General features: G+C 48.1%; 1 protein-coding gene across 1 annotated transcript in view; it reads left to right on the top strand.

The window, feature by feature from the left end:
• Positions 1-14,165, top strand: part of LOC119974820 (A disintegrin and metalloproteinase with thrombospondin motifs 7-like) — a 194,993-nt gene that overhangs the window by 54,610 nt on the left and 126,218 nt on the right. The window contains exons 7-10 of the mRNA XM_038814090.1: positions 1,005-1,148; positions 2,174-2,318; positions 3,761-3,853; positions 5,619-5,764. Of these exons, the coding sequence (XP_038670018.1) occupies positions 1,005-1,148; positions 2,174-2,318; positions 3,761-3,853; positions 5,619-5,764 (528 nt within the window). The remainder of the gene's footprint in view (positions 1-1,004; positions 1,149-2,173; positions 2,319-3,760; positions 3,854-5,618; positions 5,765-14,165) is intronic.

Genomic DNA, 14,165 nt, shown 5'->3' with positions numbered 1-14,165 from the left:
CACAGTCAACAGATACTTACAGCAAAAATCCTTGGGTGGAATTCTCCAGCCTTCCGGTTTTCCATGGGGGAGATGGTTCTCCATCGGCACCCAGCGGGATCTTCTTCCCAGCGAAGTCGATGCCGATTTACATTCCTCACCCGTGCCTTTGTCGGGGAACCCAAGCCGGGTCTCTACTTGAGTGAGACTGGAACATCCCACCTGTGGGCAGGACTGGAGAATCCCGCCCATAGAATCTTACAGGAGGCCATTTGGCCTCTGTGCTCATGCCAGCTCTTTGACATTTGCCCTACCCCCTTGCTCGTCCCCTGCTACCTTGCAGATGATCCCCCCCCCCCCCCCCCCCCCCTTGAAAGTTACTGCTCAATCTGCTTGCAGGCTCCGACCCGCAATTCCCTCCAAATGTACGTGCACCTCAGGGACTGCGGCGGTTCAAGAAGGCAGCTCACCACCACCCTCTCAAGTCCAATTAGTGATGGGCGGCAGCACGGTGGCACAGTGGTTAGCACTGCTACCTCACGGCGCCGAGGTCCCAGGTTCGATCCCGGCTCTGGGACACTGTCCGTGTGGAGTTTGCACATTCTCCTCCGTGTCTGCGTGGGTTTCCTCCGGGTGCTCCAGTTTCCTCCCACAGTCCAAAGATGTGCAGGTTAGGTGGATTAGCCATGATAAATTGCCCTTAGTGTCCAAAATTGCCCTTAGTGTTGGGTGGGGTTACTGGGTTATTGGGATAGGGGGAGGTGTTGGGTAGGGTGCTCTTTCCAAGAGCCGGTGCAGACTCGATGGGCCAAAGGGCCTCCTTCTGCACTGTAAATTCTATAAATGCTGACCTTGCCAGCAACACCCACATTGCATGATCAAGTAAAGAAGTAGGTTTTGGAAGATGCAGCCTTTTTGAAAGTGTACCTCCTCAGCCTGCACTGTGTCTAGCTCTGGTATTACTCTCCGAGCTGACTCACTGGACCTCTTCTTACTTTCCTGGGACTCGTTCTTTTGCACTTCAGCTTCGGGATACAACATGACGGGACCGGCAATGACTGCGAGCCCATCGGGAAAAGACCTTTCATCATGTCGCCACAGCTCCTGTACGACACCAGCCCACTCACCTGGTCTCGCTGCAGCAGGGAATACATCACCCGCTTTCTCGAGTAAGTGCCTCTCTCCTTGGGTCGTGTGCTGTGCTGGGTGTTGGTTGAAGGATATGTTCAATGTGCTCCTGTTTGGGAACCAAGAGGGAGAACTACAATAGCTTGCTTGGTGTTTTTCGACAAACCCATGGAGTTATTGAAGCTGTTTCTTTATTTGCTCTTGTGCATTCTGCCATCGCCCATAACTGGTGAGGCGCCCTTCATGCAGTGAACTGTTGTAGACGGAGACAAAGACTCCACAAGAGGCCAGGCTGTCAGGGTACTCTTTACTACACGCTAGTCACAACATCGCTCCACTCCCCGCAGGATCTCCCTCCCAGACCTGCCCCCAGGTCGGGGTTTATATCCTGGGGGGAGCTCCTCCAATGGGGAGGAAGCTCCGCCCCCTCATCACCTAGATAGCTCACACTCTGAGTTGTTGGAGGGGAATCGGATGCAGTACAAGTTCTGTCCCTGTAGGGGTGTTAACATGAACTATAGCGGGAACATTGAGAAACCATCTCTTAGCCCAACCCAGTGTCCCGCTGAACACATCATGATGACTTCAGCTCAGATGGCCAGTCAGTAATAAGCTGGCTGATCCCAGTTGAGGGGGTGTTGGAGGGTGGGGGAACTAAATTGCCACAATTATGGACCTTCTCATTTGTGGAAACTCATTTAGAATTCCTGCTCCTGATCTGTTGCTGCAGGCTTCAGGAGAGATCAGAGGTGAGGCCCATCACAGTGGGATAGTATGTTGGCAATTGCAGTCTCAGCTTGCACAGCTGGTTAGGTGCAGGATAGTGAGTGACCCACGTCATCTCCTGCCTCCAGGACACACCAGCCACTTCAGAGGAAATTAGATGAAAATTGGACATCAGTCTTTTGCGTTTTGAAACCGCAAGAATGAACGGTTGATTTGGATTATTTCTCTTCTCGAGCCCCCCCCCCCCCCCCCCCCCCCCGTTATCACTAAAGCCTCTCCCGTTCCTTTGTGTTTTATTGATACGCTTTTTTTTTTGATTTTCTCTCGTTGTCACTTCCAGCCGTGGTTGGGGCCTGTGTCTGGATGATCTACCCACCAAGGAAGCCGTTGAATTGCCCTCCGTGGCACCGGGAGTGTTGTATGACGTCAATCACCAGTGTCGGCTACAGTACGGAGCACAATCTGTGTTCTGCGACAACATGGATGTAAGCCCTTTGCAATTCCAAAAATCAGGATCTGAACCTAGTTCCGGGATTAGGTAATTAGTGCCAGTCGAAAGGGCACAAAACCCTGTGTGGTTTACAACCCGATATAAAAGATGATGAAAGTCTTGTATTTATAGATGCAAAGTGTTTCCCGGCCAATACTCCTGAATTCAGGACGCGATTTTCCCAAAAGGGAACCAAGTCCCCTAGCGAGCACGTGTAGTCGCATGTTTCCCGGCGCTCGCAATACCGAGAAACACGTGGCTATTCAACTCGACTCGCATTGAATAAGGGGCCTGAACAGGGACTGCACAAAGGCCCATTTTGTACATGGAGAGCTCCACTTGCCAGAACTCCGCAGTTTAGCGAGAGATCGGGACGACATATTTAAATGGCACCCCCATCTCTGAGGCCCAGAAAGAATCCCCAACCTCCCCCCACGCCCAAACGCAACGTGAGAGGGTCCCCGGCCTCCCCCCCATACCTCCCCAGGCGGGCAAGCTTGGCACCCGGGCAGTGCCACCCAGGCACTTTGGCAATTCCAGGCTGGAACCCAGGTGACATTGCCAGGATGCCCAGCTGGCACTGGGAGGGTGCCTGGGTGGCACCAGTGCACCAAAGGACATGGAGCTTGGAGACCCCCATGAGTGCCGTTCGGTGTGTGGGGATCAGTACCAATGGCACTCGCCCAAGGTTAGGCAAAGGGGTTGATTCCCAAAACCTCAGGTATCTCGGGAATCGGCTCATTAGTGTAAGGCTAGCTTCCTCGCTTTAACGTGCAGATTTTCTAAAACATGGTCCCGCCCATTGTAACGTCTCGCGAGATCGCGTTGTATCTTGTGAGGCCTTGCAAGCCAAGTAGATCTCGGGAGCGGGGTCTCCCGCCTTTCAACGGCCACACTGCCCCGTGGCGAGCTGCCTTTCTGGCACAGTGTGGCCATTGGATTGCGCCCGTAGTCACGGCTGTAATATAGGGAATTTAGTTGAGGGATAAATATTGGCCATCCAGCCAGGGTGAATTCCCTAGGTTGTCTTCAGAATAATGCCATGGGGTCTTTCACATCCGCACGAGAAGGTATTTGAGGCATCAACTTAACACCTCAACCAAAACTCAGCACCTCTGACAGTGCAGCACTCCCTCAGCACTCGATTACATTGTCAACCCGGAATTTGTGCCTTTTTTGCCGTTCTGGCTCCATTTGGTCTCAAAAAAGGACCCCAATATCTGGCGCAAACTTCCAGCATGGAAGTTGGACTGGGGGATGGGAGGGAGTGGGGATATTCAGGAGGGCAGCTAGGGATGAGTAACGCCGTAAATCCCTGGACCATCCTCTGTTAACACTTCTCTGTCCTCTCTGGGGAGAAGTGAGTGTTTGTCTGGACTCTCATAAAATTGTGAGTTGCTGCTTTGAGTGTAATAATTGCCTGTGTCTCGCTGACAGAGTGTCTGCAACACGCTGTGGTGCACCGTTGGAAATACTTGCCACTCCAAGCTGGATGCTGCTGTGGATGGTACCAAATGTGGAGACAGCAAGGTAACGTTTGCAACCAAATTAACCTCTTTCATTGATTAGGAACTTCCAACCCAATCAAGAGGATGAGCAATGTCTGGCTGTGCTTAATGTTACTCTCAAATTAATTGGCCATTAGGGTGCACCAAGTAGGCCAGTCCACCTGTTTCTATGGAAGGTCGGTGAAGGAAATTAAGACCATAACAACATCATACAAAGAAATGCAGAGGAAAAGGTAGCGTAGGTCAGGCTCACTTTAATATGTTGGCCCCTGATGCTCCCGAGGCCTGGGTACGAACGCCCACACCTGGGAGAGCTCACCATGGCGCCATTTAGCACTGTCGACCCAAACGTAAACCAGGCGTAACGCACCGGGCGGATCTCCCAGGCCATCGGAGGCACCGAGGCTCTGAGTAGGGTGGTACCCTGGCATTCCCGCTGCCAGCTGGGCACCTTGGCGCTGCTAGCCTGGAGCCTTGGCAGTGTCACCTGGGCAGGGGCACTGCTAGGGTGCCAGGCTAGCAGTGGCAAGGTGCTTGGGTGCCAGGTTGCCCATGCCAGACATCAGGCATGGGGATGCATTTCCCTTATGAGGTGGGGTGAGGGGAGCTACCTCAAAGAGGTACGTTGGGGCATTAAGGAGGTCCCGAGGCTGTGGTAGGGTGCTGAAAGGGAGGGGGGGGGGGGGGGGGGCGAGAATCGGGGTGGCATTTAACACCCTGCTTAATGCGGGCAAAAGGGGCCTCTTTTTTCCCCCCATTCAATGGCACCCTATAAACTATTTTCTAAATGGGCAAGGCTTTGGAAATCTTAAGCACAAGGGACTGAGGAGCCCTTGTTCACGATTCTCTTAAGGTTAATGTGCAGGTTCAGTCGGCAGTTAAGAAGGCAAATGCAATATTAGCATTCATGTCGAGAGGGCTAGAATACAAGACCAGGGATGTATTTCTGAGGCTGTATAAGGCTCTGGTCAGACCCCATTTGGAGTATTGTGAGCGATTTTGGGCCCCGTATCTAAGGAAGGATGTGCTGGCCTTGGAAAGGGTCCAGAGGAGGTTCACAAGAATGATCCCTGGAATGAAGAGCTTGTCGTATGAGGAACGGTTGAGGACTCTACTCGGAGTTTAGAAGTGCAGAGATCAAAAACCGAAGAAAGCTTCCCATTACCCTGGGCTGACTAACGCAAAATGGTCAGCAACATTCTGAGATATTGTGGAGGTGCTGGCAACAGAGATAAAAATGTCACACTAGATAGCGTGGGTTGATTTTGTGTGATTGGGCAAAGGTGCAGTGGGGTAAAATTCGATTTTACAATATCCACGCCCAGGGTTTCAAGGATTTTTAAAGCAGCAGTTTTTTCTCTAAAGTTGGGTCAGGGTTCACAAGATCAGTTCTGTATCGCTGTTCCCCTCCGATTCTACCTCTTATTCAGCCCTGTTTTCATTGCCCCCACAACTGCGGTCAGCTGCCTGGGCCTAAGTTCTGAATTCCCTCCCTAACTCTCTCTCTCCTTCTTTAAGATGCTCCTTAAAACCTATCTCTTTGAGCAAGCTTTTGATCACCTGTCCTAATATCTCTTTAATGTGTCTGGTGTCAGATTCGGTTGGATAATACTCTTGTGTTGCACTTTGCGATGCTTTACAATCATAAAGGTGCTATATGAATGGGTGCTTTGGTTGTATCGGAGTTGGGAGCCTAAGATGCCAGCAATGGAGACAACAATACATTCCCACTTTTAACAATTCCTACTTTGATGCGAAGGAAATGTAATATCCACATCTTCCTGCAGTGGTGCTTCGATGGAGATTGCATATCCACAGAGCAGCAGCCCGAGAGTACAAATGGGAACTGGGGAGTCTGGGGTTCTTGGTCCGCGTGCAGCCGAACCTGCAGCGCAGGAGTACAGAGCGCAGAGAGGCACTGCAACAGTCCAACGTAAGTAAGGTTTTATGATTCTCCTGGATGTCTTGGCTAGCGGCCGTTAGCTTCTTCCGGTATCAGACAATGCTGTTCCAAACGTATCAGTTTTCCAATTCCATGCTCCAATGTTGTGTCAAGTTCTCAGTCATTGAGACAGAATGGAGACCCTGGGGGGAGGGCAGATCAGGATTATTTCCTTTACATTCGAGGAAAAGCTCAGACCTTTTCAGCTCCGTGAGAGGCAACTGAGAGTCGATCTTGAAGAAGTGAATAGGATCAGAAATTGGATTAGAAAGGTGCATGGTGGTTAGCATAAATGCTTCACAGCTCCAGGGTCCCAGGTTCGATTCCCGGCTGGGTCACTGTCTGTGCGGAGTCTGCACGTCCTCCCCGTGTGTGCGTGGGTTTCCTCCGGGTGCTCCGGTTTCCTCCCACAGTCCAAAGATTTGCGGGTTAGGTGGATTGGCCATGCTAAATTGCCCGTAATGTCCTAAAAAAGTAAGGTTAAGGGGGGGTTGTTGGGTTACGGGTATAGGGTGGATACGTGGGTTTGAGTAGGGTGAGTAGGGTAGGGTGATCATTGCTCGGCACAACATCGAGGGCCGAAGGGCCTGTTCTGTGCTGTACTGTTCTATGTTCTATATGTTCTATGTGGAGCATACTTCAACAATAGGGACAAATAAAAGATAGCGTTAGGCATGCGTCAGGTAGGTCTTTACACAAAGAATAATAACACGTGGATTGAGTGCAACGCTGGAATCAGTTAAGAAGCAATTATGTGTTACAATCAGGCGACTATGCAGAACCTGAAAGGACACGGACCTCTCGTTAGCATTGTTCACATGTCCTTATGAATGTGAAGCTGTGTACCGATTCACCGACATACTCTGAAATATCAGCCCTGGCTCAGTTGGTAGCTCTTTCCTTTCTTGAATCAGTAGATGGTGGATTCAAGCCCCACTTCAGAGAATGTAATGCAGGCTCAGGACTGTACTATCAGCGAGGGTGAGATCCAGATCGCAATGTCTCGCAAAATCTTGTTTGACCTTGCGAGGCATTCCCAGCGTTGCAAATCTCATTCGAGGCCTCTCATGAGATTTAACGGCCCTGTTGTGTCACTGGGTCGGGTGCGATGACGTCATTCAATCGTGCCTGTAGTTTTTTTTTAAAATGAGGTGATTAAACTTTGGTCCTCGCTACCTTCACAAATGGATTGCCCACCCTACCAGCTTCCTGCCCATCCCCGAGCCCGCCCCCACAGTACAAGGAATGGGCGATCGCCAAAATCAAATAACTAATCAAGCGTCAGTTAGGTTTGTTATGGGTTGGGGGCAGCACGGTGGCGCAGTGGTTAGCACTGCTGCCTCACGGCGCCGAGGTCCCAGGTTCAATCCCGGTTCTGGGTCACTGTCCGTGTGGAGTTTGCACATTCTCACCGTGTCTGCGTGGGTTTCACCCCCACAATCCAAAGATGTGCAGAGTAGGTGGATTGGCCATGCTAAATTGCCCCTTAATTGGGGAAAGAAAATTGGGTGTTCTAAATTTTTTTAAAAATTAGGTTTGTTATCAAATGTGGCCAGTCTGATTTTTTTTAAAACAGAGTTCCTCAAAAGGTGAGAAGGAGGGCAAGGTTCGATTTTTAGAAGATGCCCTTTGATGATGAGGGAGTGGCTCCTTCTCGGATCAAATGCCGCCCCCACCCCCTCTTCTGTTCACACCCTCTGGTCCCCACCCTGGAGTACCAAAGCCTAAGACCCTGGATTGCCTGCTCCAGGACCGATGATGACTTTGCCCCCCCCCCCCCCCCCCCCCCCCCCCCCCCCCATTCGCAGCCCGATGGCTCAATGACGCACCTCCCCCTATTTTCTATTCCGCCAGTGTTTTTGTTTAGACTCAGCGACTGAACTCTGATTGAATGGGCTGTGAGATCAAGATTGGCTGCTTTTCTCTGGAGTTTATAACGTGAGTGACCCAAACATCCACCTTACCTAACCATAACATTTCATGGATAATTAATTGTGAATTTAACAGAATCCAACAGTGTTGTTGCCTTGTCATCTGAGAATTACTGGATGTTTTGTCCCCCCTCATTTCTGCTGCTCATAAACTATAAGCAGTTTACTTACTTATCAGTTTGTTTGACTGTAGGGTTCCATTTATAACTCTCGTCATGTTAGCAAAGTGTGCAGCTGTGTTTCTGTAGTATGGCAGCAACAGTTGCCCATCTGACACGGCTCTGGTTTCCAAGGTAACAGCAGGAAAGTAAATAAGTGATATTTTCCAGGCAGCGTAATTCTGGTAAACTTAAAAGAGACACAGGGAGGAGGCACTGGGTGATGCACTCCGAGGCTGTAACATGCTCAAGAGGGTTAGAACTCCCATCATTCTTCTGCTCGAGCCATTATTAATGAATCCCAGCGATATGGGCCAGCCATTCAATTGTCCTCATCTGATGTGTTCTTTTCATTTACTATTTCTTTACTTCAACAAGCTCGTCTCTCAGCTGCTCCTGGTCTGGGCTGTGAAACCCGGAGCTGTCTTCGCAATAAGTGCCTTCCATAAAGCTTTCAATGCAATCCCGTTCACAATGAGCCGAATCGCGCCTTGGCATCTATTCTGGCTATAAACCGTGGCGATCAGTATCATTGGATTGAATAGCCATCTCAAGCTGTCAATGTGTCATCGCTTCGTAATGTGTTGCTTTCCTTTTTTTTTATGTTTGAGGAGTCTAGAACTAGAGGGCATTGGTTTAAGGTGAGAGGGGGAGAGACACAAAAGAGACCAGAGGGGAAATTATTTCACACAGAGGGTGGTGAGCATCTGGAACGGGCTGCCGGAGGCTGTGGTAGAGGTCGATACAATTTTTTCCTTTGAAAAACAGTTAGACAGTTACATTGGCAGGGTGGGTGTAGAGGGATATGGGCCAAATATGAGCTGGAAATCGCTGGCTTTTAAAGCAGACCAAGTATGGCCAGCAGCACGGTTCGATTCCCGTACCAGCCTCCCCGGACAGGCGCCGGAATGTGGCGACTAGGGGCTTTTCACAGTAACTTCATTGAAGCCTACTCGTGACAATAAGCGATTTTCATTTCATTTCATTTCATTTTTCAAATGCGGGCAAGTGGGACTAGCTTAGTGATAGAAACTGGGCGGCATGGACAAGCTGGGCCGAAGGGCCTGTTTCCAGGCTGTAAACATCTATGACTCTATTCTATCAGAATCTCTTTATTAGGCTCCACTTGAGTTCATCGTTCAATATTGCCAAGACATCAGGTTCAATATTGCTCCACAGTGGGTTAAATATTGTTCCGAGAGTTCATGCATCTCCCATAAGATTAGCATCGATATATTCGTGACCTGTCATAACTGAGAAACATGTAGAAATTGTGTGGGAAAAAAGCATATTATCTCAGAAATACCTCAAACATACTTTGAGGAGTAATACCTGTATTAGATTGGGTAAATGTGACACAGCAAGATGCCACAAGCAGTGATGATGAGTTAATGTGTTCTCAATGGAATTAATTGAAGGAGGAATCTTGCTCGTATCCTCAGGGGCATTCACTGCTTTTCCTCGAGGGTGCGACTCAACCCATATGAAATGAAAATTGCTTATTGTCACAAGTAGGCTTCAATGAAGTTACTGTGAAAAGCCCCTAGTCGCCACATTCCGGCGCCTGTTCGGGGAGGCTGGTACGGGAATTGAACCGTGCTGCTGGCCTGCCTTGGTCTGCTTTAAAAGCCAGCGATTTAGCCCAGTGTGCTAAACCAGCACACTGGGCTAACATCCCTTCAAACAACTGAAATAATTTAGAGTCCTCAGTTTTATTTTTCCAATTAAGGGGCAATTTAGCATGGCCAATCCATCTACCCTGCACTTCTTTGGGTTGTGGGGGGTGAGACCCACACAGACACGGAGAGAATGTGCAAACTCCACACGGACAGTGACCCAGGGCCAGGATCGAACCCGGGTCCTTAGCTCCATGAGGCAGCAGTGCTAACCACTGCGCCACCGTGCCGCCCCCCCCCCCCCCCCCCCCCGTCTTCAGTTTAACGTTTCATCCGAAAGATGGAAACCTTGACGATGCAGCGATTTCTGGGAATCAAATCCGAGAGTCAATCCTCACCACAATCTGCAGAGTACATTAAGGGTTAAACACATCTGTTCTAGTCATTAATAGTCAAACGCTAAAATTAAACACAGATGGAAAAATCTGGGTGGTCAATAGAATATACCGGAAAAGAAGATGATGTAGTGTGATACAGTCCTACAAAAAAGGTTATTTATGTTTCTTGGCAGTGTGCTGTACGATGGCTGAAGGTAACGGTTATGTTAGTAGAGAATGTGATTGAACTTCTGTCCCAGTTGTCCGCCTTGTTTAGTATAAATCCCCTCAACATCCCCAATAATAACGGATTTGACTCGACCAAACATCTGAGCTACATCTGCCAAGCCAAAATGTGCTTTCGGTAAATTCAATTACTGCCCCTTCCTCAAGAGAAAATTCTGTATTTGTCCACAGTGGAAGTCACCATTATCATCGTCAGCCTGCCAGGCTGATTTGTGTCCCCTCAGGTAACTTGGCCCAGCTAATCCTGGGATCCTGGGTCTGCAGATTTTGGGCAGAGGGGATAAGAGTTGTGCTGAGGCAGGCAGGGGGAGGGGATGTTGGGAGTTCACAAAGAAGATCCACCATCCCTGTCTCAAGGATAACTAGGGATGGGCATTGCAATGCTAGCTTTGCAAGTGACACCCACGTACCAAGTACAAATACATAAAGAACGCCCCCGTTAGCTACACACTTATTCACCAGAGGTTTCCCGTTGTGTGTGACATCTCCCACCTGACTGCTTTTCCTATTTATATTTAAGTTGTTTGAGGAAATAGCAGTTTGGTTTTTAATTTGTACCGGATGATCTTTTGTGGCATTGCTGAGTCAGGTTTGAATGTCGTCTTCAGGTGAATTACATACACAGAATTACATGGAAATGTTTTGGGTGATATTTGGCCTCCACACCAGCAGGGGTCCTAATCCCTCACACCTACTCTCTTCCCAGTCATTAATCCAATGGGGGGGGGGGGGGGGGGGGGGGAATTCAGGAGAACCGTGCGGAGTGGGCAGAATGTGGAACCCGCTGCCACAGGGAATGGTTGAGGTGGATAACTTTGATACATTTAAGGTGAAGCTGGGTAAACACGAGGGAGAAAGGAATAGAAGGGTCAGCTGATGGGGTGAGATGGAAGTGTGGGGGGGGGGGGTGGAGAAGCTTGTGTGGAACAGAAATGCTGACATAGACCATTTGAAGCCAATGGCCTGTTTCGGTGCGGTCAAATCGATGGATCCTTGTTGTGAATGTTGAAATGGTCTCTGCAATCAGTCACCAACTCTGATCGTTAATTTCTCACCATCTGTATGAAAACCTTTCCCTGTACTGTATGTTTGAAATCCCTTGCATTTAACATCTGTAACCTCTGGTTTTTCAACACTCAACCATGCAAATGGCCTGTTCCAATTTATGATGCCCCTTCCCATCATACTATTGATGTGGAGATGCCGGCGTTGGACTGGGGTGAGCACAGTAAGTCTTACAACACCAGGTTAAAGTCCAACTGGTGTTCTAAGACTTCTTACTGTTCATACTATTGTAACACTTCTATCAAATCATCCCATAATCTCTTCCCTTCTAAGCAAAGATTCACAGCAGTATTAGTGGGTGAGGGGTAACCTTCACAGAGCACCAGTCGAATTTAACTACCATTTTAAAGATGCCCTCTCCATTTTTGTACATCTATTTTTTTTTAACTGAAAAATGAAAGTAAGTTTTAATGATAAGTAATTCAGGGTGGCACGGTGATGCAGTGGTTAGCACTGGTTAGTGGTTAGCACTGCTGCCTCACGGCACGGAGGACCTGGGTTTTATCCTGGCCCCGGGTCACTGTCCGTGTGGAGTTTGCGCATTCTCCCCGTGTCTGTGTGGGTTTCACCCCCACAACCCAACAGATTTGCAGATGAGTTTGATTGGCCAGTGTCGGGGCCAGAATAGGTCGTGCCCGGGACCTATTCGCGCCGTCGTGAAACGCGACGGCGTTCACCATGGCGAGGGCACTTAGTCCCTGGAGCGGAGAATACCGCCCTATATCTCCCTAACCAATGAGATTTCAGGATTGAGAAATAAACAGAGGAAGAGTAAATTTGATATCTCAATGGAGAGAGCGAATCAGAGAGATAATTGGATAAAGAGACAGAAAGGAGAATTTTTTCAAATCTCTTTTAGGAAATCAAACTATTCAAAACCTGAAGGAATGAGACCCCACACTTACAAATGTTTACTTTCTGGGCAAGAGAGGTTGAATAGCAGTCATTTAAATATATAGTATTGTTAAAATGAATTCTTACATTCTTAAATACAAGACATATCTTTCTGTGGGATATTTGAAGTGGAAATGCAGCAACTTTATGAAATTCGCAGGGAGGTGAAAAGTGAGATGTAATTTTTCTGAGGCAAGTGGCAGGGCAACGCAAATCATTCAGCAATTTACAACCATCTGGGATTCATGGCCACAAGGTGCTGGTCAATTTTCACATTAATAATAGAAAACATCTTTCAAATGCTCTTATTTTATCATCAAAATCTGCGTGAATATTTTAAATATTAATAGCTTGTCCTGACTCATTCCTGTCTTTACTGAACACAAAAGGTGAGTACCAGCTATCAATTCCCATTAAGTACTTGATGGAGCTGGTCCATTTCTCTTTGTTGTGAGCTTCGGTGCACATCTTCATTTTCTCATAGAGAGGCTCTGAAATTGCTGGCACAATAATAGTTCATGGCAGGCATGAGAAATGTAAAGTTCCAAACCCAGATTAGGGGAGGTGATGGCATAGGGATATTGTCACAGGACCGATAATCCAGAAATCCAGGGTAACGCTACGGGGACCCGGATTCGAATCCCACGATGGCAGACTGTGAAATTTGTATTCAATAAAATCTGGGATTAAAAGTCTAATGATAGGGCGACATGGCGGCGCAGTGGTTAGCACTGCTGCCTCACGGCGCCGAGGACCCGGGTTCGATCCCAGCCCCGGGTCACTGTCCACGTGGAGTTGTACGTTCTCCCCGCGTCAGCGTGGGTCTCACCCTCACAACCCAAAGATGTGCAGGGTAGGTGGGTTGGCCACGCTAAATTGCCTCTTAATTGGGAAAAAAAAAAGAATTGGGGACTTTAAATTTTTTTAAAAGTCTAATGATGACCATGAAACCATTGTCATAAAAACCCACTAATGCTCTTTGGAGATCTGCCATCCTTACCTGGTTTGGCCTACGTGAGTCTTTTTTAAAAAAAATAGTTCCAATTAAAGGGCAATTTAGCGTGGCCAATCCACCTATCCTGCACATCTTTGGGTTGTGGGGGTGAGACCTACCCAGACACTGGGAAAATGTGCAAGCTCCACACGGAGAGTGACCCGGACCGGGATCGAACATGTGGCATGTGACTCTTGAATACCCTCTGAAATGGCCGAGCAAATCACTTCTGTCCAATTAGGGAAGAACAACAAATGCTGGGCTTGCCAGAAACGTCCACTCCCCATGAATGGATCAAAGAAAATTGAGCTGCGTTCAAATGGGGGTCACCTCCCAGTTAGAAAGGAAGAACATTGCACGGGTGAGCAAACAGCAATAGAAATGCAAGTTCATTATTTTCTCCCACCAGTCCATCAGTTTGTTAATTGTTGTAACTCTGCAGGTTCTTGTATCACCTGCACTGAAAGCCCAAAACAGTAGCAGGTTCACTGGGATGAAACGATGCTACATGACTTCTGAACAATGCCTTTACTCTGGGTAATTAGTCACTGCAGGAGCACTCTCCGTGTCTCTTTCAAAACTAATTTCTTTCTGCTATGTTTTATTCATATTCGGGCACAATTGCTGTGGCGAGTCACTTAATGATACGATCTATTTTCAATGCAGTCTGCTCATTTTGTAACTCAAATGCTGAGTTCAAATTACAAAACGCCTTGGCTAATATGATGATCAAGTTAAAATCATAGATACTTTTAAGAAGAAAAAACCCATTGAAACCTCGCATTCCCAGGAACATGATCCTTTAATACAATGACCTGGAATACGAAATACAAAAACCAGGCCATTCGGCCCAACTCGCCTGTGCTGGTGTTTATACTCCCCATGATTCTTCACCATCCCCCTTGACTGACTCACCCTTTCACCATATATCCTTCTGTCCCCTTTTCTTTCATGTGCTTGTCTAACCGAATTTTAAACAATTTACCGTGGCACCGAGTTCTGCATTCTAACCACTCTCTTGAATTTTCTTTTTCTGTTTCATGGGTTGTGGCGTCACTGTTCAGCTCAGTATTCCATCCCTAATTACCCTTGAGTGACTTTAGAACTTTAG

The sequence above is a fragment of the Scyliorhinus canicula genome, chromosome 12 (genome assembly GCF_902713615.1).
Source record: "Scyliorhinus canicula chromosome 12, sScyCan1.1, whole genome shotgun sequence".
Lineage (NCBI taxonomy): Eukaryota > Metazoa > Chordata > Chondrichthyes > Carcharhiniformes > Scyliorhinidae > Scyliorhinus > Scyliorhinus canicula.
Note: the sequence above shows the minus strand (reverse complement) of the source record. Positions and strands in the feature narration are given on the sequence as shown.